This window comes from Gavialis gangeticus, unplaced genomic scaffold (assembly GCF_001723915.1).
Source record: "Gavialis gangeticus isolate Ggan-Ray unplaced genomic scaffold, GavGan_comp1, whole genome shotgun sequence".
Taxonomy (NCBI): Eukaryota; Metazoa; Chordata; order Crocodylia; family Gavialidae; genus Gavialis; species Gavialis gangeticus.
In genome coordinates, this window is record NW_017728999.1 from 232,097 (window position 1) to 258,428 (window position 26,332).

At 55.5% G+C, this 26,332-nt stretch overlaps 1 protein-coding gene across 1 annotated transcript in view; it reads right to left on the reverse strand.

Annotated features, from left to right (window-relative positions):
* The window catches only part of ARHGEF17 (Rho guanine nucleotide exchange factor 17), a 225,820-nt gene that overhangs the window by 71,189 nt on the left and 128,299 nt on the right, over positions 1-26,332 (reverse strand). The window contains exon 2 of the mRNA XM_019505928.1: positions 11,114-11,191. Within this exon, the coding sequence (XP_019361473.1) occupies positions 11,114-11,191 (78 nt within the window). The remainder of the gene's footprint in view (positions 1-11,113; positions 11,192-26,332) is intronic.

Here is a 26,332-nt window from a genome sequence, read left to right on the forward strand (position 1 = left end):
AGGGGGTCATCACCCCCCCACCCCCTTTCCCAGTCAGCAGCTGGACTCTGCCAGGGGCCCCAAGCCCCAGGGTTCTGGCCTGGGGTGCAGACCCAGGTCCCCCACCAAACCAAGGTCAGCCACAGTCGCATCTAGACTTCAGCTCCACAGCTTAGGGGGTATCAGCAGCATCCCTCTAAGCTGCGCACAATAAAAGATCATGCTGTGCAATAACTTTTTAACGCCGCAGCACACAAAGGTGTACTGATGGGGGGAGAGGGTGCGGCAGTAGGGGGCCTGGGGTGGGGGGATGCCCAGTGCTGTAGCAAGGGGGCACCAATACTCCCCCTGCCACCACTGCCGGATTCGCATCCGGCCGCTCGCCCTCCACCCCAACTTGGCCACAGGCTGCTGCAGGAGGGGGGAGGGTTGGGCACACTGAGATACCCGTGCACTCCCAGCCAGGATTGCTCATGGATCGCTAAACCTTAGAGGGAACATTGGCTACACATTCAATTTATTTAATGAGCCATACAAACCAGCCATAAAAGTGTTCTACATTATATGCTCTGTATTACATAGAACATTTTTATGGCTGGTTTGCCATTTTATGTCATCTTACATTGGGTGCATGTACCCTCGCTATTTATGCTGCGATTAATGTGTTAATTGTAGTGTAAATGTAATGTGTAGAGGGGACTATCTACTGCAGTTTTTGAGAAGTTGTTCCCACATACCCCCAGTTGGGCCATGTCCTATTCACAGGATTATTTCATTATGTCAGCTAGTTTTCTGTAGGTTTCACCATCCTTCCCGGGACTAAAAGCAGTGCCCTCCTTCCTCTTCAAACCCCAAAAGGTTAACACAAGCTATCCTTGCAGCAACTATGTCAGTACTTTGAAACCTTATGACAACAACAGGAGATGGAAAAATGGGAGCGGCAGAAACAGCGTGTCGTGCATCGAACCAAGAACCACCCACCTCGCACAGAAACATGTGCCTGAGCTGCAACAGTCTGTCGCCTCCAGATCAGTCTCATCAGCCCTCTTCAGATTCATATAATCATGGAAGGCAATCATCCTTGACGGTGAGGGATTGCTGATGATGAACACAATCTATTATGCTAGTGATTCTCAACTGGGGCAACAGGAAATCCTTTTAAGGGAGCTACAGGGTGCTGCATAATATTAGCACTGCTAGGTGTACAAACACCTACACACGTTTCACAAGATAAACCCGGAGATTTCAACTAGGAATCCACTGTGACTAAACCATTCTGACCTGCTGTGGGCTATTGCAGTTGTTTGCAACAGAAGAATCGCTCTATTCTATTTCCGTAGTCAACAAATGAGTGAAAGCAAAGAGCTGGCATTTTCTGAAGGGCGGCTGGAGTCTCATGAGGGGGTTCATGAGTCTAAAAAAAGGCCGAGAGGCATTGCATTTCCTGCCCATGGAGAACCACTGCATCATGCAGACTTGCAGGCTGCAGTAAAGGGGCATGACAGCAACTTTCTTTTCTGTTGGGACTGGAGAGCGAATGCTATGCGTCCTGCCATGCGGTTATGAGGCACTAAGTGCTGCACAGACTCACAGCAGGAGACAATCTCTGCCCTGGGAGCTTCCAGTCTAAATAAACCCCAAGCCCAAGTGATGGAAGGCAGCACTGACAGGCTGAGCAACTTGCCCAAGGTCATTCTCAGGCGCTGATCCCACTGCTCTCCATTCCCCTTGTGCCCACCCACCCGAAAGCTGCGATCTACAGCTCTGGAGCTGGGGACATTTGAATTCACTTTGTGGGTACAAATCTCCGAGGCCGGTTTGTCTGTTGCAGCCCCACCTCTACCAGGGGTGGGTCTCTCTGCCATCTGCACCGATGAACAAGGCAAACCCATTTCCGGGAATGCCATGCTGTAGGTTACAGGGCTCTGGACTCTTATCACCACTTGGCCTTCGAAAGGATGATGCACCTGGTTCCTTTGCAGAAAGGAGGATCACAGCCCTGTTGCACTTCTCCATCAGGTCTGCCTAGAAGCCCTGCTTAATTATGGCTTCCCAAGGTGGCAAGCCCGGGGTGCCATCTCCAGTTTGCAAGTGGGGCGTTCTGGGTGCAAACTGGTGTGTAACAAAGCCACGCTGGAAACCAATCTGGCAGCTCACTGGCATTGTGGCTGTGTTTCAGGGGCAGTGGGGATGCCCTGTTCATGGGGCAGCAGTATCATCCATTGCAATGATCAAAACTCCGGCTCCAATAGCCTCACTGATCACTTTGATCGCTAAAGCATTCATCATTTAGGATAGGGGGAAGGGTGTGGGGAGCCAGCTGAGCTTCCCTGAGTCCAGATTTTACACTACTTGGAGCAGTGGGTAGAACAGCTTTGAGGCTGCTCTAAACTTTACCAGCTCCCCAAAGCCATTGACTTGCTAGTGTCACACAACTGGGACAGGGGTAGACAGACTCGGTGCTAAAAGCAGAGGATTAGAGGCCCCTTGCAGCCCATCGGGTGGCACATAGATGTGGCCCCCCTGACATTCCCCAGCTAGCCAATCCACCAGGGCAGGGCTGCCTGTTAGGGCTTCCAGCATCCAGGGATTGCCAGAGGATAGCAGGCTGCAGCAGTGCCCCCTCCCTCCCTTCTACCCAGCTGGGCTGCAGGGAGCTGGCTGGGAGCCGGGGTCTAAATCATAAGGCAGGATTAGTGCAGGTGCCCAGCAGGAGGTGGGCAGAAGGACTTCCCATATCAGTACTCCCAGAAGAGGACTATGCCCTGTGGCTCTACCCCAGTGTAACAGAGTACAAGTTATGTTCTGTTACTCAAAGGGGCATGGGCAAGCAGCAGAGCAGCCCGCAGGTGGCTGCACTCCCAACAAGGCACAACTGCCTGATTGGGAACAGGGCCCAGCTGTGTAGTGAACCCAGCAGTATGCTGCTAGCAGCCCGAGAAAGCATCACTTGGCTGAAGCTGCTGCTCATAACATCTTGCAGGTACAGGGCAGGAGCTATGGGGAAGGTGGAGGCTCCTGGTCCTGGGGCATGACCTAAAACTACACCCTGCTGGGGTAGGATGGTGTGGTGGGGCTGCTTCTGGCAGGGCAGCTTCCAGGAAATGTCACATCTGTGTCTCCCTAATAAAGGGCGAGTATGGGGTGCCAGAAAGCCTTAGCCCCTGCTGCCTTGTGGGTTACCCCATGGTGGGGGGGGGAGGATGGCTAGGGGAGCACACCCCAGAAACAAAGCAAGGGCCCAGGTTTACTATGTGGAGCCTGAGGAGGGGTCCAGGTGGTGAAGGGGCCTGAGACGGCCCAGGTCCACAGCAAGGCCTGAGGCATATAAAGGGAGCTGGGTGTAAGGCTCCAGGCGAGGTGGGATTCTGAGCCCCAAGAAGGAGCTGAGTGTGAGGTTTTAGGGGCAAGGAGATTGAGGCCCCGTGTTGGGCAAGGGATGACACCCCAGTGTAGGGGCATGAGGGGAGAGGGTCCTAAGCTGGGTAGGGAGCCTGTGGAAAAGGGAGGAGCTGGGAGCCTCGAGTTGGGTGATTGAGAGTACAGTGCGAGGACACAGGGATTGAGAGTCCCGACATGAGGCAATGGAGTCAGGGTCCTGGTGTGAGGGTATGGGAATGAGAACCCTAGTGTGGGGGCACTGGATCATAGACCAGGTGTTAGGCCATGGATGCCATCTGCAAGGCATGGGACACAGTATAGGGTAGGTCAGAGTCATGCATATAGGCCCATGGCATCAGGGAAAGTAAATGGGCAGCCTCCCGCCTGATTAACATCTTCCAATTAGTATCATCCAAGGCGTGGCAGCCAAGGTAGGCAGGTGGCCAGCCCTGAAACAAGTGGGTGGGCCAACAACTCGACAGGCCCTGGGATGCCCACTTGTTATACCCAGTATTTTGGCCTTTTGGGGACAGGAGAGTGACACTCCTTGAGAAGTAGTTTGCAGCCCTTTTAGACACCGGGCACCCTGCCTTAGACTTGAGGCCCCGCTTGTAAAAAGCCTCTTCTTTGCTGTCACTTGTTTCTTGACTGTGGAGAGAAATATTAAAGCAATTCTTCCCTTGCAAAGAGCTGAGATAGCACATAGTAGGGCAGAAATGGGTTTGATCTTATGGATTCCTGTTTGCAATCTCTGGCTTTTAACGTGGGAATCATGTGTTTGCACACCCAACAGTGCTAATATAGTGGGACAACCCTCAGCGTCTTTAAAAGGATCTCATGGCACCCCGGCTAAGAATCACTGTGTCACCATCCCTAGTGCATGTGAGGGCAGAGCTGGGTTCCTATGACTCCAAAACCCTGCAGCAGGCAAGCCCTGGGCCCTTGCTGGCTGCAGTGACACTGTGGAAACACAGCACTGCAAACCTTCGCTGCGGCTGGGATTCACCAGGGCACTCTTGTGGGTTAAGCCAGGGCTGGGACACTGGTTCTATCCCAAGCTCTGATACAGGGAACTCAAAACCCAAGAAGTATGGGTTTTTTTTCCCCCTCTCCCCTTTTGCTGAAATTCACCGTAGAGCTGATCTTGGGATTAAAAGGTTTGGGAGTTCTTCAGCATTACAAGCCATCAGGGCTCATAACAGCAATCTGAGCCAGGATGCTAACGGTTTTATTTTGGGAAGCCGTTTCCTGCTGCCCGCTCCAACCCGCCCTTCATCCTCCTTCGGTGGAAGGAAGATGACCTTTTGTGGTCGGGCAGGCCAGCTGGCCTCACCCAGGATCACATTTCCCCAAAGATGAATGTCGTGGTGACAGTTCAAGGGAGTCCCAACACTAATATGTCAACATATTTAGGACAGACCTTGAAGTCCGTTTTCTGTGCAGCTGCCCCCTCATCCCCCTGATAGACCTATGGTCTAATGATGAGACTTTCATGGTTTGGACACATGGGGAGGAATCTCGAGAAATTTCACCAAGACTTTAACAACTTCCACCCCTCCATCAAACAGAGTTCCTAGACACTACCGTGAATGGTCACATCGCCACCACATTGTATTGGAAATCAACTGATGGCAGCAGCTACCTTTGCTCCAACAACTCTCATCCTAAGCACACCATTAGATCCAGCGCCTACAGCCAAGCTCTACATTACAGCTCTCTCTGCTCTGATCCCACCCACTGGGATGCACACCTGGATTGAGAGCAGGGATCCCTACAGCTACAATACAATCCCAACGCTGCAGCCACTCAGATCAACAGAGCCAGATTCAGACCTTTCTCTGACCTACTACAGTACCAACCCCAAGACAAGGACAACACAATCCCTCAGGTTGTCACCTTCAGCTCCAGCTTGAACTCCGACACATCATTAATGACCTCCAACCCGTCCTGGAAAATGATGACCAGCTCAAGGTAGCCCTGGTGGACAAACCTGTCCTGGCTTACAGACAGACTCCCGACTCCCAACAGCATTGCTCAAGCAACAGGCTACCTAATTCCCATTCTCACCAAGGCACCAAGTGTTACAATAAACACAGGTGCCAGCTGTGCCCCCCTCATCAACACAGACTGCATCATCACTGGACCAAATACTGTGAATGATAACATCCGAACTGCATTCACCTGCACCTCTGCCAACTTCATATATGCCATCACCTGCTGACACAGTGCCCCTTCGCTGTCTCTATTGTACAGACAGGGCTAAGAAGAGAAGTGGTGCTGCCTCCTATGCTGGGGGTCTTTAAGAGGAGGTTAGATGAACACCTTGCTGGGGTCGTTTGACCCCAGTACTCTTTCCTGCCATGGCAGGGGGTCGGACTAGATGATCTACTCAGGTCCCTCCCGACCCTAGAAACTATGAAACTATGAAGAATGAATGAACACGGCTCCAACATCAGCTGCAGAAAGACTCAGGGCTGCGGCACAACACTTCGGTCTCCCTGGGCTTTCCATTGCTGGAGCGGCTGTTCTTAGGCAACAAAACTTTATAAATCAACTTGAATGGGAAACTGAGGCACGAGAAATCATCCTCAGACTGGACTGTATCCAGCATGGTCTAAACAGGGACTATGGATTCTTATCCCGTTACCTGGATTAGTTTTTGTGACACTGTTGTCCCTATTGCTTGTTCGCTTGCCTCTCCCAGCATTTCTCCCTCTCTGCCCTACCTCCCTCCCTTCTTGCCTTTCATATTCAAATCACTCTCTCCATTTTATACACTGCACTATGCATGGCCTTTTACAGCATCTAATGAAGTGAGCTTGAGCTCATGAAATCTTAGGCTATATTTATCTCTGATTTAGCTAGTCTACAAGGTGCCCATCTACCTAGCCTTCTGCCTACAGCAGAGAGGAGTGGAAGGGGATGAGACTCGCACAAGGCTCATTTCAAAGCTTAGGACTGCAGTAAGGCTCCTAAGGCCGTGTACACCACTGAACGCACCGGGAAGCAGTTCCCATGGCAATCCTACTCCTTCTCCCTCGGTTTAGCTGTTTAGAAATAGGTTGTTTTAAGTCCTTCTGGGGTGAACCGTGGTGTATACAAGGGTCCACATGTTCCCTCTGGGTTTTGAGCCCTAAACAAACTCCCCTTTCATTGCCCAAATAACCCCCTCTTCCTGTTCACATTTGGCACCGTCCCTGGATGGAGCTAATACATGGCGGGAGAGTGTGGTCTCATGGTCAGAGCAGCCTGCAGTCCTGTACTTGGTCCCTGGCTCTGAGACTGCTTTGCCATCTTCCCTTGGGCAAGCCACCTAACCCTGCCACGGTCCACTGGCACAAGGCTCCCCAGCCCTCCTTCCAGAGATCCTGGGAGTCTCTGTTAACACAGGTCGGTGACACAGTCTGAGATCCAGGGGGAAAAGGTGCCAGCTCTCCTTTGGGTGAATGGATAATGCTGGGTGTCGGCTGCCTTGCATGCTGCTCACAACAGCTGCTGTGAACTGCAATGGGGGTCGGGGCTTTTGTTTTCACTGACTGATCCCCGAAAATCTTGGGGCTAGAAGGGACCTTAAGGAGAGGTTGTGAGCTCCCCATTTCAGCTGCCAAGGAGGCTGCAGGGCACAAGGGGGTGGGACAGGTGTGGTGGGATGTTAGAGAACAGCCCTCCTCCACTGCCCCCTTGACTACTGCTTATATTACAGTAGCACCCCATGGCTCCCAGGCAGGGGTCAGAGGTGAATGATTTCAAGGTGCTGGATGAACAGAAAGGGGGTGTAAGGGGGTGCTCGGTGTGCCGCTCAGCCCAAGAACCAGCAGCTGATGAGGGAATTGGAGCCAGACGGGTGTCACATTTGGGATTTGGAAGGACTTTTACCCTGTGGTCAGACTGGTACAGACTGGGGAGGAGTTTGCCTTGCTCATTGTGCCTCTGCCTGGGATCTCTTGAACATGTGTTAACAACCTCTGGCTGCTGTGGTGCCCCTGCTGAACCTGTGGCAGGTTCGGCTGTGATGTCTTGTCTTGCATCAGGCTTGACAGTGGTTTTACTAAGAGGCTAGACAATGCATCTGTACGGGCTGGTTGGGATGGGGCGATCCTGCCTCAGGCAGGGGGTTGGACTAGATGAACTCTGGAGGTCCCTTCCAGCCCAACTTCTCTATGATTTCTATGGTACAGTGCTGAAAGCTGGAGGAAGGTGCCTGGCTGGCGTATGGTCAGTGTGGACACTCCCACTGGGCTGCCCTGGCAGTATGAGAAATAAATGCTTCCCCTCGATCCAGCTGCCTGAGCCCTGCTACCTAGCTTGCAGACCACCCGAAGCACCTTGCCAACATTTGATGATTTACAGCAGCGGTGACTGGACTGAGGGGCCAGCTAATCACCCGGGTAAAAACAGCTTCTCTTGGCAACCTCCCGAGACTCCCTGGGTGAGCTCCGGGGTGAGCTGTGGTGTATCAACCATCCCTCCCAGTGGCTCACGTTCAGTGTCCAACCTCCCCAGCCAAGGGATTTTCCTCCCGGCTCCTGCGCTGAGCAGAGCCATGGCCATTGCTGAAAAACACAGGGTTCCCACTGCCTTTTAGAGCAGATTTTCCATCTACTAAAATCCAGCATCTCCTAAACAAAGAACAGCCCTCCAGGGAGCAGCCTCAGGTGCCTGCCCACCCCTTGGGTGTCAGTATGGCTGCGTGGGAGCCAAGCTCTCCCAGTACATTTCAGGCCCCCTCAGCTGGGACAGGGGAGCAGATCTGCCCATGTATTCATCCGACTGGAGTCTGCCTGGGGCAGGCAGCGCAAAGGGTGGGGAGCCGTGCACACAGCTGGCTTATGTGACTGGAGGGTCTCCCATCCCACATGCCAAAGGTAAGCACATGGCTTTCTCATGCATGTGTCCCCACAGCATCCTGGTGAGGTGCAGCATGGCTCCTATCCTCATCAGTATGAGACTTTTTAGGTGCCTAACTCCCATAAGATCCCAGCCCTATGTGGCTTGCTCAGGGGATGATGGGCCTCCCACAAGCCAGTCTCAGCACCCGCAGATCTACACCCCCTGATGCGTCCTAGCCGCAGTCAGAGCTCATCAAGGCTGGGACTGTCCTACTGTGTGTACGGCACTGGCCAACTACTTTATTAGAGCTGAGGCCTGTGAATGCTGATGCCTGATCCCCCCCTCCCCAAACCCAAGCATTCAGGCACCCTGCATCCCCCATGGAAAGTCCCAAAGGGAACAGCCCCCCATTTTTGTCGCCCTTGTAAGTCTGCTTAGACACTTCCGGCAGTCACTGGAGTTTCTCTTTGCATTCACTGCCACGACGGAGGAGTGCAACAGTCCAGGACTGTCCCTGTTGTGTACTCTCTGAAGCAAGGGGCCTGCCGGCATCCTGGAGAAGGCGGCTGTGTCCTGTGTGAGGTTTACCCGGCCCCCAGAATGGCAGCTGGGGTACAGGCAGGGCTGGATAATGATTTGGGCCTGACCCCAGCTGAAGCTCTGCCACATAAGGCAGCGTTAGGTGTAGCCTGTATCCTGCTCTGACCAAAGACTCGGGACCCCTCTTGCTGCAAGGGGGTCTACGGGCTGTGGGGCTACCGGTTCCAGCTCTTCATACCTGCAGCTAAATCAGACTAGGTAAGCTGGTGTTTCTTTCTACAGGGCATGAATTGGAGCGGCCCTGCCAAAGATGACGTGACAAGCTGGAATGCTGATCTCCATTAGCCACCTCAGTCCAGGTATTTGCTCCTGGGCCCAGCTGCTGCATGGGATTTCTGAATGAACTCAGCAGTCAAGAGCCCTCTGAGAGCTACCTCTGCTTGGCTCTGACCCAAGCAACAGGTGCAACAGCTGAGAAACGAATGCAAGATCAATAAGCCTTCAAGCTGCTCTCAAGCTGCAAATTATTCAAAGCATCCAGAGCCTAGGGGAGGTCACCAGCTTGAAGAAGTCATGGAGTCCCTGTCAGTGCCAACAACTCCAGCTAGCATGCAGAAGTGGCTAATGCATATAATCCATCCAAGTATTGAGGCCAAAGGCCCTTTTTAACATAACAACCCTTGGGGCTAGCTTAGCTGAGGCACACCAAGTTCTCTACCACACAACAGAGCAAGTATATCTGTCTGCCTTTGATAGCATTGTCAACTACTTGAAATAAAAGAGGATTCTCTGTGGCTGCAGGGGATAGACCAGGAGCAATGGTCTTACATTGCAGCAAGGGAACCATAGAGAAGTAGGGCTGGAAATTTAGCAAGGAAAACAGGAATCACACTGTGAGGGTGGTTTAAGCATTGGAAAAGATTAGCTGGACAGGTTGTGCAACCTCCATCCTTGGGAGCTTTTAAGCACTGGTTGACAGACACGTGCCTGGGATGGTTTAAACACAGCTGATCCTTCCTGGAGCAGGAGGCTGAACTAGATAACTGCCCAAGGGTCCTGCTGGCCCTGTGCTGTGATTCTGACTCCCCAGCCCAAATGACCAGATACCTATTTACACCTGGGTCATTGTTTGGTGCAAGTCCAAAGCAAGGCTTAAGTTCACACCTCTGAAGCTGTAGGAAGACACCTCAACCATGTTCTCCCTGTATACCTGACCAAACCATTGCAGCCAAGCATCTGTCTAACCTGCCCTTGAAAATTTCCAGGGATGAAGACTCCACAAATTCTCTAAGTAGCCTCTTCCAATGCTCAGCCACCCTCCCAGTCAGATAGTTTTTCCTCTATGATACGATCAGGTATCAAGTGACATTAGTGATGAGCAAGGTATTCGTGGTGGTATCAGAAGAGAAGTCTCCAGTGCCATCCACCTGCAGCCAGTACCCACTAATTGGGCCTCAGACCAAGTTATGGTCAAAAGCTGCACTCACTGTCCTGACGGACGGCCTCCATCAGCCAGGAAGGCACGTGCATATTCCTCCTGCTTCATGCACACTACTCTGCCTCCCTGAGCCCAACCCCCTACCATGATAACTGGAAATGATTGCAGGTGGCTTAGTCTACTCTTCTCCAGACAAGCCCAGAGGTTTGTTAGGACTGACTCTAGTTCCCATCCACTCTGTTTCTCCTTTCCAGCCATCGCACGCAGCACCATCTCCTGCTTTCTCAATGCTCCTCTGAAATGGGGGGCCTGGGGGAAGGTTGCCCAACTAAGGCTAAACCCAGACAAGACAGAGGGGATGCTGGTCGGTACAAGGTGCAGTGTAGTGCTTCTTCCGCTGGCTCCTCACCGCATATGCAGCCCCAGGCAAGGTCCCTACCTTGCTGGGGCTGGTCATTGCTACCCAAGTGGTCAACACAGCCTCTGGGACCGTGACCGCTCGTGACAACTACGGACTTTATTTTCAATTGCAGTTGTGCTGCCATGATGACAACATTGGCTACAACCAAAGGCAGAATGTGGCCCAGTCTTCACAATAATGGAAGCCCACTGCACCAGGCAATATTTAGTATAGTGAAAGCCCAGCAAGCTTTTTTCAGGGAGATGAGAAATCACAGGCATTACCAAAGGCAAACAGCCCTGCTGTTCTCCCCACCCCGGCTTCTGAGCCATGTATGTGTATGTCCATGTGCAGCTCTGCGAGCCAGATGATGGACATCCATCATCTCTTGCTGAGAGCTGTGTTTTTAGCCTGGCTCCTGTGCCCTGTCCTTGACATCACACGTGGGACAAGGTGAGGGCATGGGAGTGATCTCGGTGTGCCACACAACCGATCCCCACTCCCACACCAGAGTACGTCTCTCATGCACATAGGCACCACGTTACCTGCATCAGGGTGCGGAGGGATTCCACGTAGGACTGCTCCGTGTCCAGGAGGGTCATGGTGACATGTTTCCTCATATCCTGTGGAAAAGGAAAGGAGAGATGTTAAGAAGCTGTGCCATGGCCATGGGTGACCTCAAACCAGGACATGTCCAAACCAGGGGTCCCAACCCCAGCTGTGGTCACAGCAATTATGAGTGGGGTCATAAGCGATTAACAGGGGTCAGGCATTACCACATTTCAGTGGCTGTCACTCTGCCAATACCAAGCTAATTAGCCCTGTTTCATTCAGGGTACAGGGCCCGGGTTCACCGCTCGCTGCAGACACAAACACCGGTACCACAAAGCAGCAGAGGTGCCGTAAATTGTAAGCACACAAGCAGCATGATGGAGCGTGGGGCGGGGGCCACACAAAATTACCCCACTATCAGCAGGTTCCTGAACAGAAAACATTTGGGGACTGCTAACTTAGAGGGATGCCATCAACTGGCGTGAGCTGTTCTCTCGCATGGAAACCCAACAGATCTCCCTCCACCTTTCTCTTTTTTACTATGGGTCCTGGCTGCCCCAGGAAAGCCCTGTCTGCTGCTGGCTTTACCTTCCTCCCTGCTTGCCGGTGAATGTGGCCTGATTAGGAATGGGAAACCCAAGTGCCAATGCTCCCATTAGGAACGGGAAACCCAAGTGCCACATTGTCCACCCCCTGCTCCAGGGTAGGACCGTGGGCACCTAGACCCTCCCTGAGAGGTCTCTGGGATCTGTTCTTAACACATGTGCACAGCCAGCCCCCGAAGGCAAGAATTTCAGTCCTGTTTTGAAGATTCATCATCCCTAGAGCTACAAAGAGCTTCCTGATCTCTACCCAAGACCTTCTTTGCGATCAATTAAGCAGTGACTTACAGTCCTGCTCTGGGTAGACCAAGAGAACAACCATCCGGCATCACCGACAACGCACTCGAACACCCTGGAAGACTCCTAGCACATCCTGCCCTTGATCTTCTCTTTTCCAAACTACATCAACCCAGTTCCTTCACCCTTTTCCCATAGGTCTGATTTTCAAAATCTCTTATTGGTCTTACATTTGTTAAAGCAGGTGCCCTGAACTGGGCCCAGTACTCCAGGTAAGGCTTCGGTCTAGCAGTAGAAGGCCTATGCCACACTCAGTCTGTCCTGTAGTCATACATGCACATTTACTACCCTGTCCAATTACACTGAGACAGGACAGGAGGTGTTAAATAATTCCTCAAGGACATTTAGAGGCTGAGGCAGATAAGAAGGGGTGAGATTTAGGCCAGGGGTGTCTGGAGGACATGAAGGAGTTTTGCATCACTGGTACATGGATTGACATTTCCAGCACGGCATGCTCATTACTCATGAAACACCAGCTTGCTCGTGGTAAATTCTGGGCACAGGTTTCCACGCAGGGGATGGGAGGGAGGATTTAATTGTAGCTGTGTAAAGGCCAGCTGCTCAGTGCTGGCTGTCCAAGCCACAGTCTGGCCAGCCACGCAACACCCGGAGAGTCTGCGCTGGTGGGGGACCACGTCTGAAGCCAACCGTTCAAAGACCAGGGCCTCACTGCAGGGACCCACAAGCAGCTAGGGGTGGTGACCAGCTCTGAAGTGACTTCTGATGAAAGAGAATCAAGAGCTTATTAAACTACTCGACAGCTTGACTGCTAGCAACGGGGGCCGCAGGCCTGACCCACAGCCCACTGCGGTCAACTGGGACCTTTCCACAGCATTCAATGGACCAGACCTCTGACAGCAAACAACCCGCATGCAAGCATCCTGACACGCCCGCACCGTGTGATGAAGTCCCGCTGCAGCTGCAACCAAAGATGCATTCGCCCAAAGCGACGTCCTTCGCAAGAGCTTTCAGAGAGACGTCCAGGTGACTGCGCTGCAGACCCAGACGGACCAGCTGTAAATGGGGACCTGCTCATTCAGTCACCGTGGCCAGACATGATGCCAGCCACACCAGTGCCAGCCCATATGGACCTTTGACCCAACTGAGCACCCTGGCATGGAGCTGAGAGTGCAGATGGGAGCCTGCAGCTGAGACGCCCACAGCACAGATCGCATTATATTCCTGCTCTCCCCAGAACGAAACACGAGCAAGGGGAAAGCAGTCAGACACAAGAGGTAGCTGGAAAAAAGCAGTGGGAGAAATAGCGCTGAGAGAGGCCTGTGCCGAGACTCCAGGTGTGAATCCAAGGGACCCCAAACCAAAGCCTCCCCTGCAGCAGGGGCCTGGCTTGAGTTTTGCTCCGAGTTTCTCTGATCATCCAAACCCAGAGCGCAGAGCATACGCCAGCACTGGCCTGGGGGCGCCTACACGGCACAAACTGAACGGCAGGAGCAGGGCTGAGCTGAGACCAAGCCGGACCCTCCTCCCAGGGCGGCAGGAACAAAGTCTGCCACGTGCGCAAAGTTTGGTGCTGATAGCAGAAGCCAGGGGAGACATCCCTGTTGTACAACAATGCTCAGCCCCTTGCACCCCCAGCCACGTGGACACCGACATCAAGGCCAGAGGTGCTGGCACTGACACCACCCGAGCCAGCGCCAGCGGGAGGGATAGGGTATGACCGCTGGGGGCCCGTGGAAAAAGGGCTGGGGAAGAGCAGTGAGAAGGCGGCTCTGAGATGACGGCAGCACTGGTTTTCCTGCGACGTAGGTGGAGTATTCAAAGCAAGCGCCGTGTGTCTCTGAGCAGGGCAGCTTCCCCAGTCCCACCTCCAGAGCTCTTTGCAGCTAAGCACACGGGCCCTGAGCACCCACCACGCCAGCTGGAGCCAAGGCCCAGCACCTCTGAAAATCAGGTGCCAGCTTGCACCTTGTCCTCTCTCTCTCCCACCTGCCCTCTCTGCCCCTTCCCAGGTCTGCAGGGAGCCCCACTGCCCGCGTGCCCCCCAGGTTCGGCTCTGTGGGACTCTGCCCAGCGTTCGGTGAAAACAAGCAGGAAACTGAGGCAAGGCAGGCTACTCCTCGACTGAGCAGGCATCTGCTGTCCCAAGCCCTGTCTGCCATCCTTCCTCCGGGGCCAGGCTGCCAATGCCTTCAGACCAGCCTGACTCCCAGCTTCCCACTCTCTCCCATATGGATTTATCCGACACGGAGGCTTACTGTGCTGCCCAGCAGCGGTGAGCATGCCGGGGCACCCCCAAAATCCCTCTGCCGCTTTCCACCCGGAGTCTACTGTCCTCTGCACCCTCCACCTGGCCCCTCCTGCAGGCACGAGCCCCTCGCTCCACCTGCAGCCCTCCTTTGAGAGCACTTGTCTTGCTGCCTTCTCATCCCCAGTGCCCACCGTACAAGTCGTCTGCCCCTCTTGTAAAGGAGGCAGCGCATCGTAGCAGACAAAGCGCTGGGCTGGGATTCAGGAGGTCTGGATTCAAATCCCAACTCAGTTGCAGGGTGACCCTGGCAAACTCCTTTGCTGCTCTGTGCCTCAAGTCTTCCCACCTGTAAAATGGGCCAATGACACAGCCTGGGAAGCGCTATCTAAAAGCGCTATTACGAGTCAAGCTTTTCTCCATCAGCTGCCTCTTCAGAGACCAGCTCATTCACACGGCCTGCCCACACTGCTCTCTCCCAAGGTCCTGCTTGCATCCACCCTCCCACCTGGCCTCTCCTTATCTCTCCACTGCTTCTTGAAGCAGGACTGTCAGATCTGGAGCATCCTCTCTAGCACGACACAGGCCACCAGCTCGATCGCCGCCTAATAAGCAGTGCTGATCGCGAGCCGACACAGTGACACACCCGGGCAAGGTACCTCACCACACATAAGCACCAACGATAGGGACAGGCACCCTGGCGTTATTTCCTGCTATCACCCACTGCACTTTCAACCTACTGTGACTCTCGGTCATTTGTAGATGTGAGAAGACAGGAATCAGCACTGCTGAGCCACCTGAGGCACCAGTTGTCTCTCCCCCTTCCCTGAGCATCCTGGTTTCTGGCTGGAAGCGTGATCTTAAGGTCCACCAAACCCAACTTTGATCAGAAAAAGCCTTTTCACATCAAGAACAGGGGGACAGAGGAAGAAGCTCCCCAGGGAGGTGGTGACCCTCTTTTGCTGGAGGGTTTTGGGAAGAAGCCCTAGATAGGGATCTGTCTGCAATAACTCCTGCTTCTGTGCAGAGGGTTGCACTAGATGACCCGTGAGGACCTTTCCAAGCCGGGGCTGCTAAGACAGAAAGAAAGGGATCCATCTGGAAGAGACCTGGGTCCAACACAGGGGTTCCTGGTTTCTCACTAACGTCCCTTCCAGCAACTTGCTTTGTTCTTGCTCTCCTCATTTATCATTGCATGGCGAGAAACTGATGCACAGCGGCCTGGACTTGCGGCTCATCTTCTCTTGGGTTTCACTCCTGCAAACCTCTGCTAACAACTCAGGAGTCGCACCACATTCATGCTGGGTCCACTGGATCACAGCTGGGTCCACAGCTCCAAAGAGCCCGGGTCTCGCCCATCTGCTCAGTCATCAAATCTGGGCCAGGAAGAAATTTCCCCTAGGTCAGACTGGCCAGGACTGGCAGTGGGTTTCCTCAATCCCCTGTAACACAGGGCACGGTCCTTTCCTGCAGATCAGCATATATGAACTGCTGTTGCGGCAATGACAGGGCCCTGGCAGTGCCTCCTCTCCCTTGCTTTTACTGCTGGTCTGATTTAGGCTGTTCTTGGTCTCTCTGATTTTATTCCTTGCAGCTGTGCGCAAGGGTTGGATGCAGGGATCTGGGGAGATCCTTGGTTCAGGGCTTCCTGCGAACGCAGGGGACTGGACTTGATGGCCTCAGAGGCCCTTACCAGACTGATGCTCCTACGAAAATCAAGATCCGTGACAATGCACGCCAGCTGAGAGGAGCCCCGTGCTATGGCTGGCACTGGGAAGCCAGAGCTATTTGCTGTTCATCCTACAGCAGTGCCTAGCAACGTCTGCGGAGGCACAGGGGCCCTGCTGCCGTAGGCACGATGAGGACAAACAACCGAGACTGGCGAGCAGGTTTCCAACAGGATGCGATGGTGGGGTGGGACGATACAGGGTGCGCTGGGCAGCGTGCAGAGCCTCTGTCTGATCTCAGGTGCATCCCTGCAGCTCTCGTGACACAAGTGGGCTCGCGTGGGTTTTACGGAGAAGTCGGAGAAAGCTCCCGAGAACCAGAAGTGGTATGTGCATGCGAGGAGAGACCAAAGAGCTCCAGGCCTGTTCAGGTTAGAAAAGAGATGTTTGAGGAAGGGGCATGAGAAGGGTTTACAAAATACTAAACGGCAAAGACAAATAGGGATTTATTATGGACTGCCTCTCGCATTGCAAGAACTAGCAGACACCAAACATCGAACGAGTAAGCAGTCAGTTTTAAAGTGACCAAATGGAGGCAGTTTTTCACATGCCGTGTCTTTAAAGTGAGGACTCGCTGCTGCCAAATGCGGTGGAAGCAGAGAGCTGAGCCACATTCACCAAGGGGCTGGACACATTCTTGGAGGAAAGGGGCATCGAGCATGGCATGCGGCCTCCAATGCAGAACTGCCCGGACCTTAAATGCTGGAGGCTGCAAGTTGAGAGAGGAACAGTGGAAAAAACCCTGGTCAGACCCAAGTCACTGTCCCTTTCAGCATCCCCTCTGCACCCGTGTGACACATGAGCCTGTGCAAGATGGACCTATGGTCTGACCCAGTAAACGGCAGTTTTCATATTCTTGTGTAATCTGCTTCCCACATGCTCGTGAAACCCTAAAGCATCAACACGGTGACGCAAGGAGAACAATGTCAGCAGCATGCGGGCGAGCAGGCACGGCATGGCAAGATCCACAGAGCTGGGTGCCCAAGGAATGGAAATGCATTAAGACAAAATAAGTCAGGAGGGAAAGAGCCTCATGACGCTTAAAGTGCAGAGATGGCTCCCCAGCAGCAGCTCAGGCTGGGAGCCAGCTCCACATCACATCCCAGCAGCCAGCATGTTTAGGTGAGAGACTTCCAAGGATGCCCTTAGGGATGGGCTGGGTCCTTCTACAGCCGTGGTGCTGTCCTAAGCATGCAGGCCCCTGCAGGCATTAGGAGTCCCAAGCCCCTGCAATGTGACGGTAAGAATCAACTGTGCCCTGAAATTCCCTTAGTCCGGGTCCTGTTTCACCCCAGAAGTGGCTGCACCTGGAGGGGTGAATGAAGCACCTTGATATCAGGTCCCACGCTGAGCGCTGCATAGTCTGCTCTAACCAGCTTGCCTTGGCACAGAAAAAAGCGTCCTCATGCCCATCTTAGAGATGAGGAACGGACATCCCAAGAAGACAGGAGCCTCACCCGGGGTCACACAGACAGGTTGGGAGGTACTTGGAGGACACAGGGCTGGTGGGGTCCCTGCGTAAGAGAGTCCCCACCGCTGCCTTTACAGACAGCCGTGTTACATGCTCCATGACCAGGCACCTAGTCCAGCCTCCTCTGCCCAGCAGCTGGGCTTGCTGTCCCCTCTGCTCCAACAGGGAGGGTGGTGGAATAACCCAGCTCTTTGGAGCCTGCTGCAAGGCCCTTCCCTCCCTTGGGCCATGCCCACCACAGCAATGCAGCCACCTCTTGGGAGGAACGCAGCAGGGGCAGTTCAGAGCCCTCATTCAGCAAAGTGCTGAAATGCTGGGTCCAGCCGGCCTGGACAGTGCAGAGCAGCAGTGCACAGCCACGAGGAGCGTACAAGATCTGGGGGATCATCAGGGATGGTCCTGCCTTGAGCAGGGGCTGGACTAGATGACCTTGTGAGCCCTACTTTCCTTTGAACCTAGCATCTCAACTACATGGGGAGAACAGACCAGGTGCAACAAACACAAGGCAAACACCAAGCTGGCACATGGCTGGCGAGAAGCATCGTGGGACCGCAGAGCCAACATCACTAGGCTGCAGTGAAACCAGAGACACCAGAAGCAGCAGCACAAAGACCCTTTGCCCCCACTCCAGGGTCCCAGCAGACCACAGCCCAGAGTCCCAACTGCAACTGCGCACATCATCAGAGTGGGGTTACTATCTAGGTGCAAGCCTGTCCTTAATTATAAATAAAAGGCTCATCCAGCCACTTGCCATTGGGCTAATTGGTTGTAATTAGTGGATGAATTGCATTCAAAGGGCTAATCAAAGGATTAATGTTAGAAGGTGCTGTTCCAGCCCTGTAACTCAGCCAGGCAGCTGCTCTCCGGTGGGCAGCTTTCTGCGGCATGGAGTGGCATGTGGCTGGGAGAGAAAAAGAGCCCCTTGGTGCCTAATTTAAGCAGGGGGCTGAGATCCTGCAGAGGCACCTTCCCCTTGCATGTGTGCGTATGAGCACAGATCACCTGGGGGAGCACCACTCCCTTGGCACCTGGCTGGGCATGCAGGAGCAAGGGTAGCTGTATACCTGTTACCTGCCCCCTCCTGTGGGAGCAAATGGGCAGAGTGGGGCAGTCTCTTCTCCTTTCTATGGTGTTAGCAGGCACCAGCAAACCGCCCGCTCAGTGGAGCAAGGCAAGAAGGTGTCCCAGAGGAGACCCACTGCCTCCCCCAGCAGCTCCCACCCCACCCTGCTCAGCGCTAGGGCTGGAAGCCCAGCCTAGCCTGCAACCACAGAGCTCAATATCCCCAGCCCTCTGCTATATGCCCACTAGCAGGGTTGCCTACACAGATACAGTCTCCCTCTGCTCCTGGATAGCATGTGTGAGACACGCTCGTGCCAGTCCCCACCTTGAGGCACAAGGGGCTGGCAAAGGAGCAAGCAGTGCAGAAATCCCAGCACATGCCTTGCCCCCTCGCCGGCCTGTTCTGGTGTCAGAGAGATGGTGCTGGACTGCTCCTCCTGACATCCAACTTTGATCTCTCTCGCTGCAGTTTACGCTCCTGCCAACCGTGCCACGCATCTTCTGGCCTGGCACCGTGCCCTTAGGAGCCTGACATCGTGACCCCAGGCTGACTGGGGGTGGCCTGCTTTGCACTGGAGATCACCAGCCCTCTGTAATCAGGGAGGACGGGGACAGAGAGGGGCGCAGGAAGATCCGTTTCTGACAGAGGCCAGGACCAGATGCTTCGGAGGAAGGTGCGATCACTCCACATCTGGCACGTAGGGAGTGATCCTCCCTACCCATCAGGACTCACCTCCGTCTTTAATACACAAAGATCAACTTGAATCCTGGAGCACAGGGTTTCATGAAACCCCCAACTGCCTCCCCAAGAGCCTTTTGTTTTCTGCACACCCGAGATGTGGCCCCACCAAGTCCCGGGACCTTCTGGTCAACCTCTTCCAAACTCTCCATCGACCAGACCAGGAAGGAGGCACTGGCTGGGAGGAGCCCAAGTGACTTTGACTCCTCCAAGCCAAGCATCGCCGGGAAGTGTCCCCAGGCTCAGATCCCTAGCAGGAGCACTGAGGCAAACTTGGGCATCTTTGGGGTGCTCTGTCTCCCCTGGTCCTGGACGCTGAGAGAGCTGGATGCTGTTAGGGGCCGTCACGTGTCTGCCAGGTAGATGGGGAAGCAGCAGGTATCCTCACGGCTCAGGATGTGAGCCAAAACAGCCCCGACAGTGGGGAGTACGCTCCACTCCCACCAGCGTTGTCTGCAGAGATAAGTGCACAGAACCCCGTCTGCTTCTGGGGTCGGGGGTGTCTGGTCTATTCTAGCCCCCCTGGATGGCTCTGAAAGTACCCCATCCCCACCTCTGAAATGCAGCCACCTCTGGGGTGGAACAGCGCTAACCAACTCTGCTGTGTCATACTGGTTGCACTGGTGGGGGTGGGAGGGCACTCACAACACACAGCCCTCACCCAAATACAGCCCCTGGCTGGCACCGTTCAGCCCGTACGCACTCTCCTGCCTCCCTTGGCAATCCTGATGCATCCCTGGTTACATCGCCATGGGAACAAAGGGATGCAATGTGACAGACAGCGGTTCCCCGGCTGCCATCTGAGACAGGATCCGAAGTGACGCTTGAGCCAGGCTTTTAACACCGAACCCATCTCTTCTCTCCCCCCGAGCCTCCGACACTCCAAGTATGGACGCACGAACCACTTACCACGGGGTAAAAAGGGGGGGGGGTGCTTTCCCATGCGTTGGCTGCCCCCATGGGTAAGTGGAAACCAAACTGGGGTAACTTACCCCTATAATGGAAGGGCTAAAACTACCATGGTTTATCCTAGGGGAAGAGCATACACATGGCAAGTGACTGCGGCAGGGTAAAGCCCCATCCCCTTCCGGCGTGCGGTGAATTGCTCCTGCATCCACAGCCCCCACCACATCCCACCTGCCTTGCTCTGAACAGCCTGCGGTAAACAAGTGCTTGGCTGTAGCTCGGGGCTGAGCAGGGAAGCCATGAATTAATAATGCTGCTGGATCGTTCAGAGATCCCCTTCCACCTTTGTGCAGCTGTGAGAGACGGTTTCAAAGCCCCATGGCAAAAGGCAAGCGCGGCAGAGAAGGAAAGCTCCAGGATGCGGCTATTGTTCTTCGCAGCATTGTCACAGGCTGCGCTAGGGGCTGTATGAGCACAGATGAAGATGCTCCCTGCCCCGCACAGCCGACAGTCCCAGCCAGGAGGGCCTGGATGAATACAGGCAGACGGGGGAAGAACAAGGAAACAGTGAGATGCGGTCGATGCAATAAGCAGTGTCCTGGTTTTGGGCACGGCAGGATGAGAGAGTCGTCAGGAGGCAGCTGAAGGGGAACAGCTGATCCAACTGGCACCTTCAGCTCCGTTTGATTGTGGCCCTGTCAGGAGGCGACCAGCCTTCATGTCTGTCTGAGGGCTGCTGGGGAATTCAAGCTGAATGAGTTTGCTGGGCCTCAGTCCAGTTTCTTAAGAGGCGGGTCATAGGTCGCTTGCTAGCAGAGACAGGTATCGTGTGAACCCTGCGTCACAGTTACACAACATTTTCCCTCTGCAGAGCTCAGCGTAAGCAATTAGCCCCATTTCACAGATGGGAAAACTGAGGCACAGTGGCAGAGTCACTTCCTGGGAGGTCAGTGGCAGAACAGGGTTTAATACATCACTTTCCCCATGCCCAGCCTTCGGCCTCTACGCCACGGCTGTCCCATGGCCACAGCTCTCTGCTACAACATTTAACACGCTGGTGCCCCAGCACTGAGCGGTGCAGCTGGAGACTCAGCACTTCCCTGCTGTGTGATGGGGTCCTTCCAGGACAGGGCAGGGCAGGGAGACCATGCCTCCTGTGCCTGCACAGTACCAAATCTGCAGGCCAACAGAGACCAGCCGGCCACGGCAGGAGCTGCGTGGCAGCATGGGTATCAGCATGCCCAGGTTCAGGGCGCTTGCTCCAGTGGCTGAAGCAAGTGCTGACAGCCCTACTGCTGCAGCTTCCCTGTTCAGGCTAGACTCATGCCAGCTCAGGTCTGCTGATGCCAGGTTCAGGTACTCACACCACACCGGTCCACAGTGCCATGACTTAAAGAAACAGCAAGAGGAAGCCCCACAGGGAGACCTTTCAGCCTGGGGAGCTGGCAGGGCATCAGTCCCAAATCCAAAACACGGGACGTAAACAAGGAGGTCACAGCAAGTCACCTGGACCCAGGCTGGATGAACGGGGGAGGCGTGGTGGGAGCACGAGGGGGCTTGCGGTGAACAACAAAGCCCAGCGTCCCCAAGAGGATGGAGACTCAGGGGTCGGGGGCAGGGGGCTGGCTGGAGGGAGTGCTGTTCAGCCATGAAAATCAGTGCCGTATGGTGCATGCATGACACTGTGAATGTGCCAGTCCGTGCACATGGGCCCTGTGCCCTGAAGAAAGGGTGGGTCACGAGCATCGCCCAAGGGCAAGGCCCTGTGCTCTGCAAAGCTGGCTTTGGAGGTGAAGGCGTGAAGGAGTGTTGCCCAAATCAAAACCAAGCAGAGCCTGGCCCTCAAGTCCCCAACTTCTTCATGCCCACAGCATCGAAGCCTCAGCAGGGAGAGGAGGCCCTTGCTGGGGGAACAGCTTCACAGCAGACCTGGGACCCTGGTTTTCTTGGTGGTCACATTAGACCCTCAGCCAGCATGACCTGCCAGCCCCCCGCCATGCCAAGAGGCCAATCCAACTTGTGGACAAGTTGGAGAGAGTCCAGCAAAGGGCAACCAAAATGGTTTGGGAGCTGGGTATCAGCTGATGAGGAAAGGCTGAGGGAACCGGGCTTATTGAGTCTGCAGAAGAAAAGACCGAGAGGATTTTATAGCAGCCTTCAAGTCCCTGCAGGGGGTTGCAAAGAGGGTGGAACTGGACTGGTCTCAGTGGGGGCAGATGACAGGACAAGGAGCAGTGGGCTCAAGCTGCAGCAAGGGAAGTTGAGGTTGGATATTAGGAAGCACTTTCTCCCAAGGAGGGTAGTAAAACACTGGAAAAGGCTACCCAGAGAGGTGGTGCAATTTCCATCCTTAAAGGTTTTGAAGACCCGGTTAAACAAAGCCTTTGCTGGGATGATGTAGTTGGGGCTGGTCCTGCTTTGAGCAGGGGTTGGACTAGATGCGACCTCCTGACGTCTCTTCCAGCCCTTGTTTTCTACTATTCAATGAATCCAGCATGTCTGAGGCTCCCTAAGTGGGACCAATGCCCCCATCCCAAAGCTCAGGGCGACTGGCGTTGCTGGGCACCCAGCTTAGCCCGAGGGGCTCTGTGCATTGGTGCCACTCCAGGGCAGTATGCCAGGTTGCAATTAGTGTGGCACCTCTGCCCTGAGGCTGTGGGTCAGATGTGGCAGGGCTCTCTCGTCTGCCCCAGGCAGCCTGTCAGCATCTCTCCACGGCAGGGGATAGCTGCCCATGTCCTCTCCCCCTGCAGTCTCACCTGCACGCATACATGCCCTGCACTGACTAAGGGCCGCAGGCCTGCAGTATGGTGCAGGTTTGCTCTCCAACACCTTGTGAAGTGAAGGGCCCATGGCCAAATCCTCCTGCTTGGTCCTTTTGGACAGCTCAAAGGCACCCTTGCTGCCCAGCTGGCAGAGGGAGAGGATTGGGGGACTCTCAGGTTCAACTCCTAGCTCTGCCACTGCCTTCCTGTGGGACCCTGGGGACGTCGCCTAGCCTGCCAGAGGCTCAGTTCCCTGTGGGTATGAGGCTGCTAGGCAGTCTCAGCGAGGCCTCACAGCCTCAGGTCCACCGACAGTGCCGACAAAAGGCTCTCTCCCTGCCCCAAACCAGCCGCAGAGCTGCTGAGTGGCAGGCCCTGGCCCCTTTCCCCGGCATCCCCCTCGCCCAGACTGCTGCTAGGCCTGAGCTGTGCCCTCTCTCAGCACTGGGACCCATCTCAGTCCCCGCCGGGAGGGAACCAGCCATCTGAGAGCTGCCGGCAAGCAGACTGGGGCGGGAGCCATTTGGGGTGCAGCATTTGTACAGCACCTGGCACTGCAGGGCCTGATTCCTGCAAGGGAATATCCCCTCCCAGAGGAGACGAGTCTCACGCATGCCCACTGAGACAGCACAGCCTCACTGCAAGAGCCAGTGGCCCTCTGTGCCCGGCCCCCTTGCTTACCCCCCCCACGCCCAGCCAGCCCATCTGCGGGGACACGCCAGCCCAGGCAGCTCTGCAGCGTTACACCACCAGAGAGCCTGGCCCCTCGGCGGCTGTGGGGGCTACCACGGCACCAAGAATAGCAACCAGAGGGTGGGCAGCTGCAGAGCAGCTCGTGGCTGGTTGAGTCACGGGGAAACGCGATCGATGGGGCTGGGTGCTGCCTCAGGAGCCCACGTGCGCACGGGGGCCGAGGCCGGCCCGGGCTCCATGCTGGCCCCTGCTCTGAATGGGGCTCAGGCCCTCCTCTCTGTCCCCGGTATTATCCTGCTGGGTGCACCCGGCAAACCTGACAAGCCCCCATGACTGCACGGCCCCTATGCAGAGCGAATGGGCGCCGAGGTGAAACCTCCACGTGCCATGTGCCACCAGCGAGGGGCACCGGGCAGCTGCCAGTGAGACACTCCTGCTGGCTCCCAGTGGGGCCAGCTCCAGGGATCTTTTTACGGGCATTTGTCAATGCCGGGGCAATGGTCCTCCCAGACATCACCAAATTGTCCTGGTTGGACAGGTGGAGAAACTGAGGCACGGGGACTAGGAAAGTGACTTGCCCAAGGTCGTGCATGGAGTCTGTGGCAGACATGGGGGAAGAAGTCAACTGTGGGTTACACACACGCATGCACACACACATGCTCATGCCCTCTCACCTCTGTGAACCACTATGACCCTAACCCCGGGCTCAGTCCACCCCCCACCTCCTTGAGGACACCGGTCTCAGGGATGCAGATGGCCTTCAGTGCAGTGCCCTGCTCTGTGACCGCAAGGGTTAACGATGCTCCAAATCGTTAAAGCAGCAAAACATGGAAGAGCGCTCGCGCACAGCTAAGATGCATCCGGGGCGGCCGAGCACAGAGAGCCGGGCTGGAAAAGAGGCTCCCACAGCCCCCGAACCGCCCGCCCCATCACAACCCCACACACTGATGTCGCCTGGACACGTGTGTCCTGAATTGCTGACACCCCGGTGCCTGCCTGGGGCTGAGCAGGATGTTAGGGGATGTCCACAGAGAATTGCAAAGCTAGCTTGCAGTATGGGGGGCCTGCATCCTGCTAGGGGGCTAATATATGGGAGGAAGGACTCAGGAGATGCATGCTTCACAGCCAGAGGCATGTGCCTTGACTTGCGGAGGCCCTGCCCTTAGCGAGCGTGGCCCCAGGACCTCTATCCTGGATCCCAGCACCTCCCCTCTGGCTCCTGAAGCTGCATGTGGGCTGACTATGGAGGGAAAGAGGATCCTGGGACCTCCCAAAAGCAGATCCTTCTCCTTCTCAACCCCCAGGAAGGGCGGCTGGCTAGCCCCACGCCTGGCATCGACAACATTAGCAGGGAGAACTGCCATCTTGCCCCTGTTGTTAGCAGCAATGAGACGGAGGCACAAACAACCGCGGCCCCAAGCGCCTGCTTTCCATGCAGCGCCACCCACGTCCCACGTGAAAGGAGTCCAGCAGCTCTCCACGGAGGGGGCTGGATCGGCCTGGGGTGAGGCATCACGGGATGGGGGCCCCAGCAGCCCAGCTCAGAGGTACCTGGCTTTCCTCTTACAGGCTGTGGCCCACATGCCATCGTCTTCATCGCACCCTTCCTCCCCGTCCGGCAGGGGAGAACAAGCCGTCTGCAAAGCAGCCTCTCTACTTCCGCCGGCCGGAGCAGGGGGAGCCGACTCCAGCAGAGTCCCGAATCCCACCGGCGGGCACCGCAGGGCCCCCAACCAAAGCACGGCCCCTGGGAACCACCCACACTGCAAGAGGACTGTGGCCTTCCTTTGGGCACCTCTGGGGATGACACCTCTGCCAAGGAGGCAGAGAGACTTGAGCTGCTGCACGGATGGATGTCTAGGACAATGTGCCGCGCAGCCCCACCGCGTGATGCAGACCCACAGACACGCACGTGGCACATGTGTGCATACCACAGCAGTCCAACACGCCTGTACCCTGACACGCTGAGGAACAAGAACCCACCTAACGCCCCTGCCCGCGACTTTTCCCCAACGCGCCCCCTCCATCGACCGCGACGCGCCCCCTCCGCCCGCCCCAGTCCTTGTCACCTCGGCAGTGCCGCTGTTGGGGTTGCTCCGGCTGCCGATGCCTTTCTCCGGTGCCTCCTCGGCCGCGCCCCCCATGCCGGAGGGGGCGCCGGCGGCAGTGTCGGCCCCGTCCCCGATCTCTCGCATGTCTTCCAATGCGATCGTGAACTGGGCCAGCGTCCTCACCATCTGCAGCATGCGGGTCCCGGGGTCTGGCCGTCCCACCACGGCGAAATCCAGATACAATTCGGGGGGGCAAGGGGAAGAGGAAGGGAGATGCTAAAGCCCCCAGATATAATGAAGTGACAGGGAGGAGGAGATGGGGGAGCACCTCCACCGAGGTCCCTGCGTCTGGCTGGCGGTCCGTCTCTCCCCCGGTCCGAGTCTGCTGGTTCTCGCTCTTTTTTGCTAGCAGGTGTGCAGCCTGCCTGTAGCTCTGCTGCTGTTATTATGAGGCACTCGGCAGACGCAAGCAATCGCTGCCAGAGCCAGGCAGGAGGATCAGTGAGAAGAGGGCCACGGGCACCAAATTGGTGCTCACGCTGCATGCACCCAAACGTACAGGCACGTGCGGGCTTTGGGAAAGGGGCTGAACCCACCCCGGTTGCCGCACGGGCGCTGGGGGCATCTCACTATGACGTGCCCTGGGAAGCAGCGCGCTGACGGCTGCAAGCACTGTATAGCATCCTACAACAG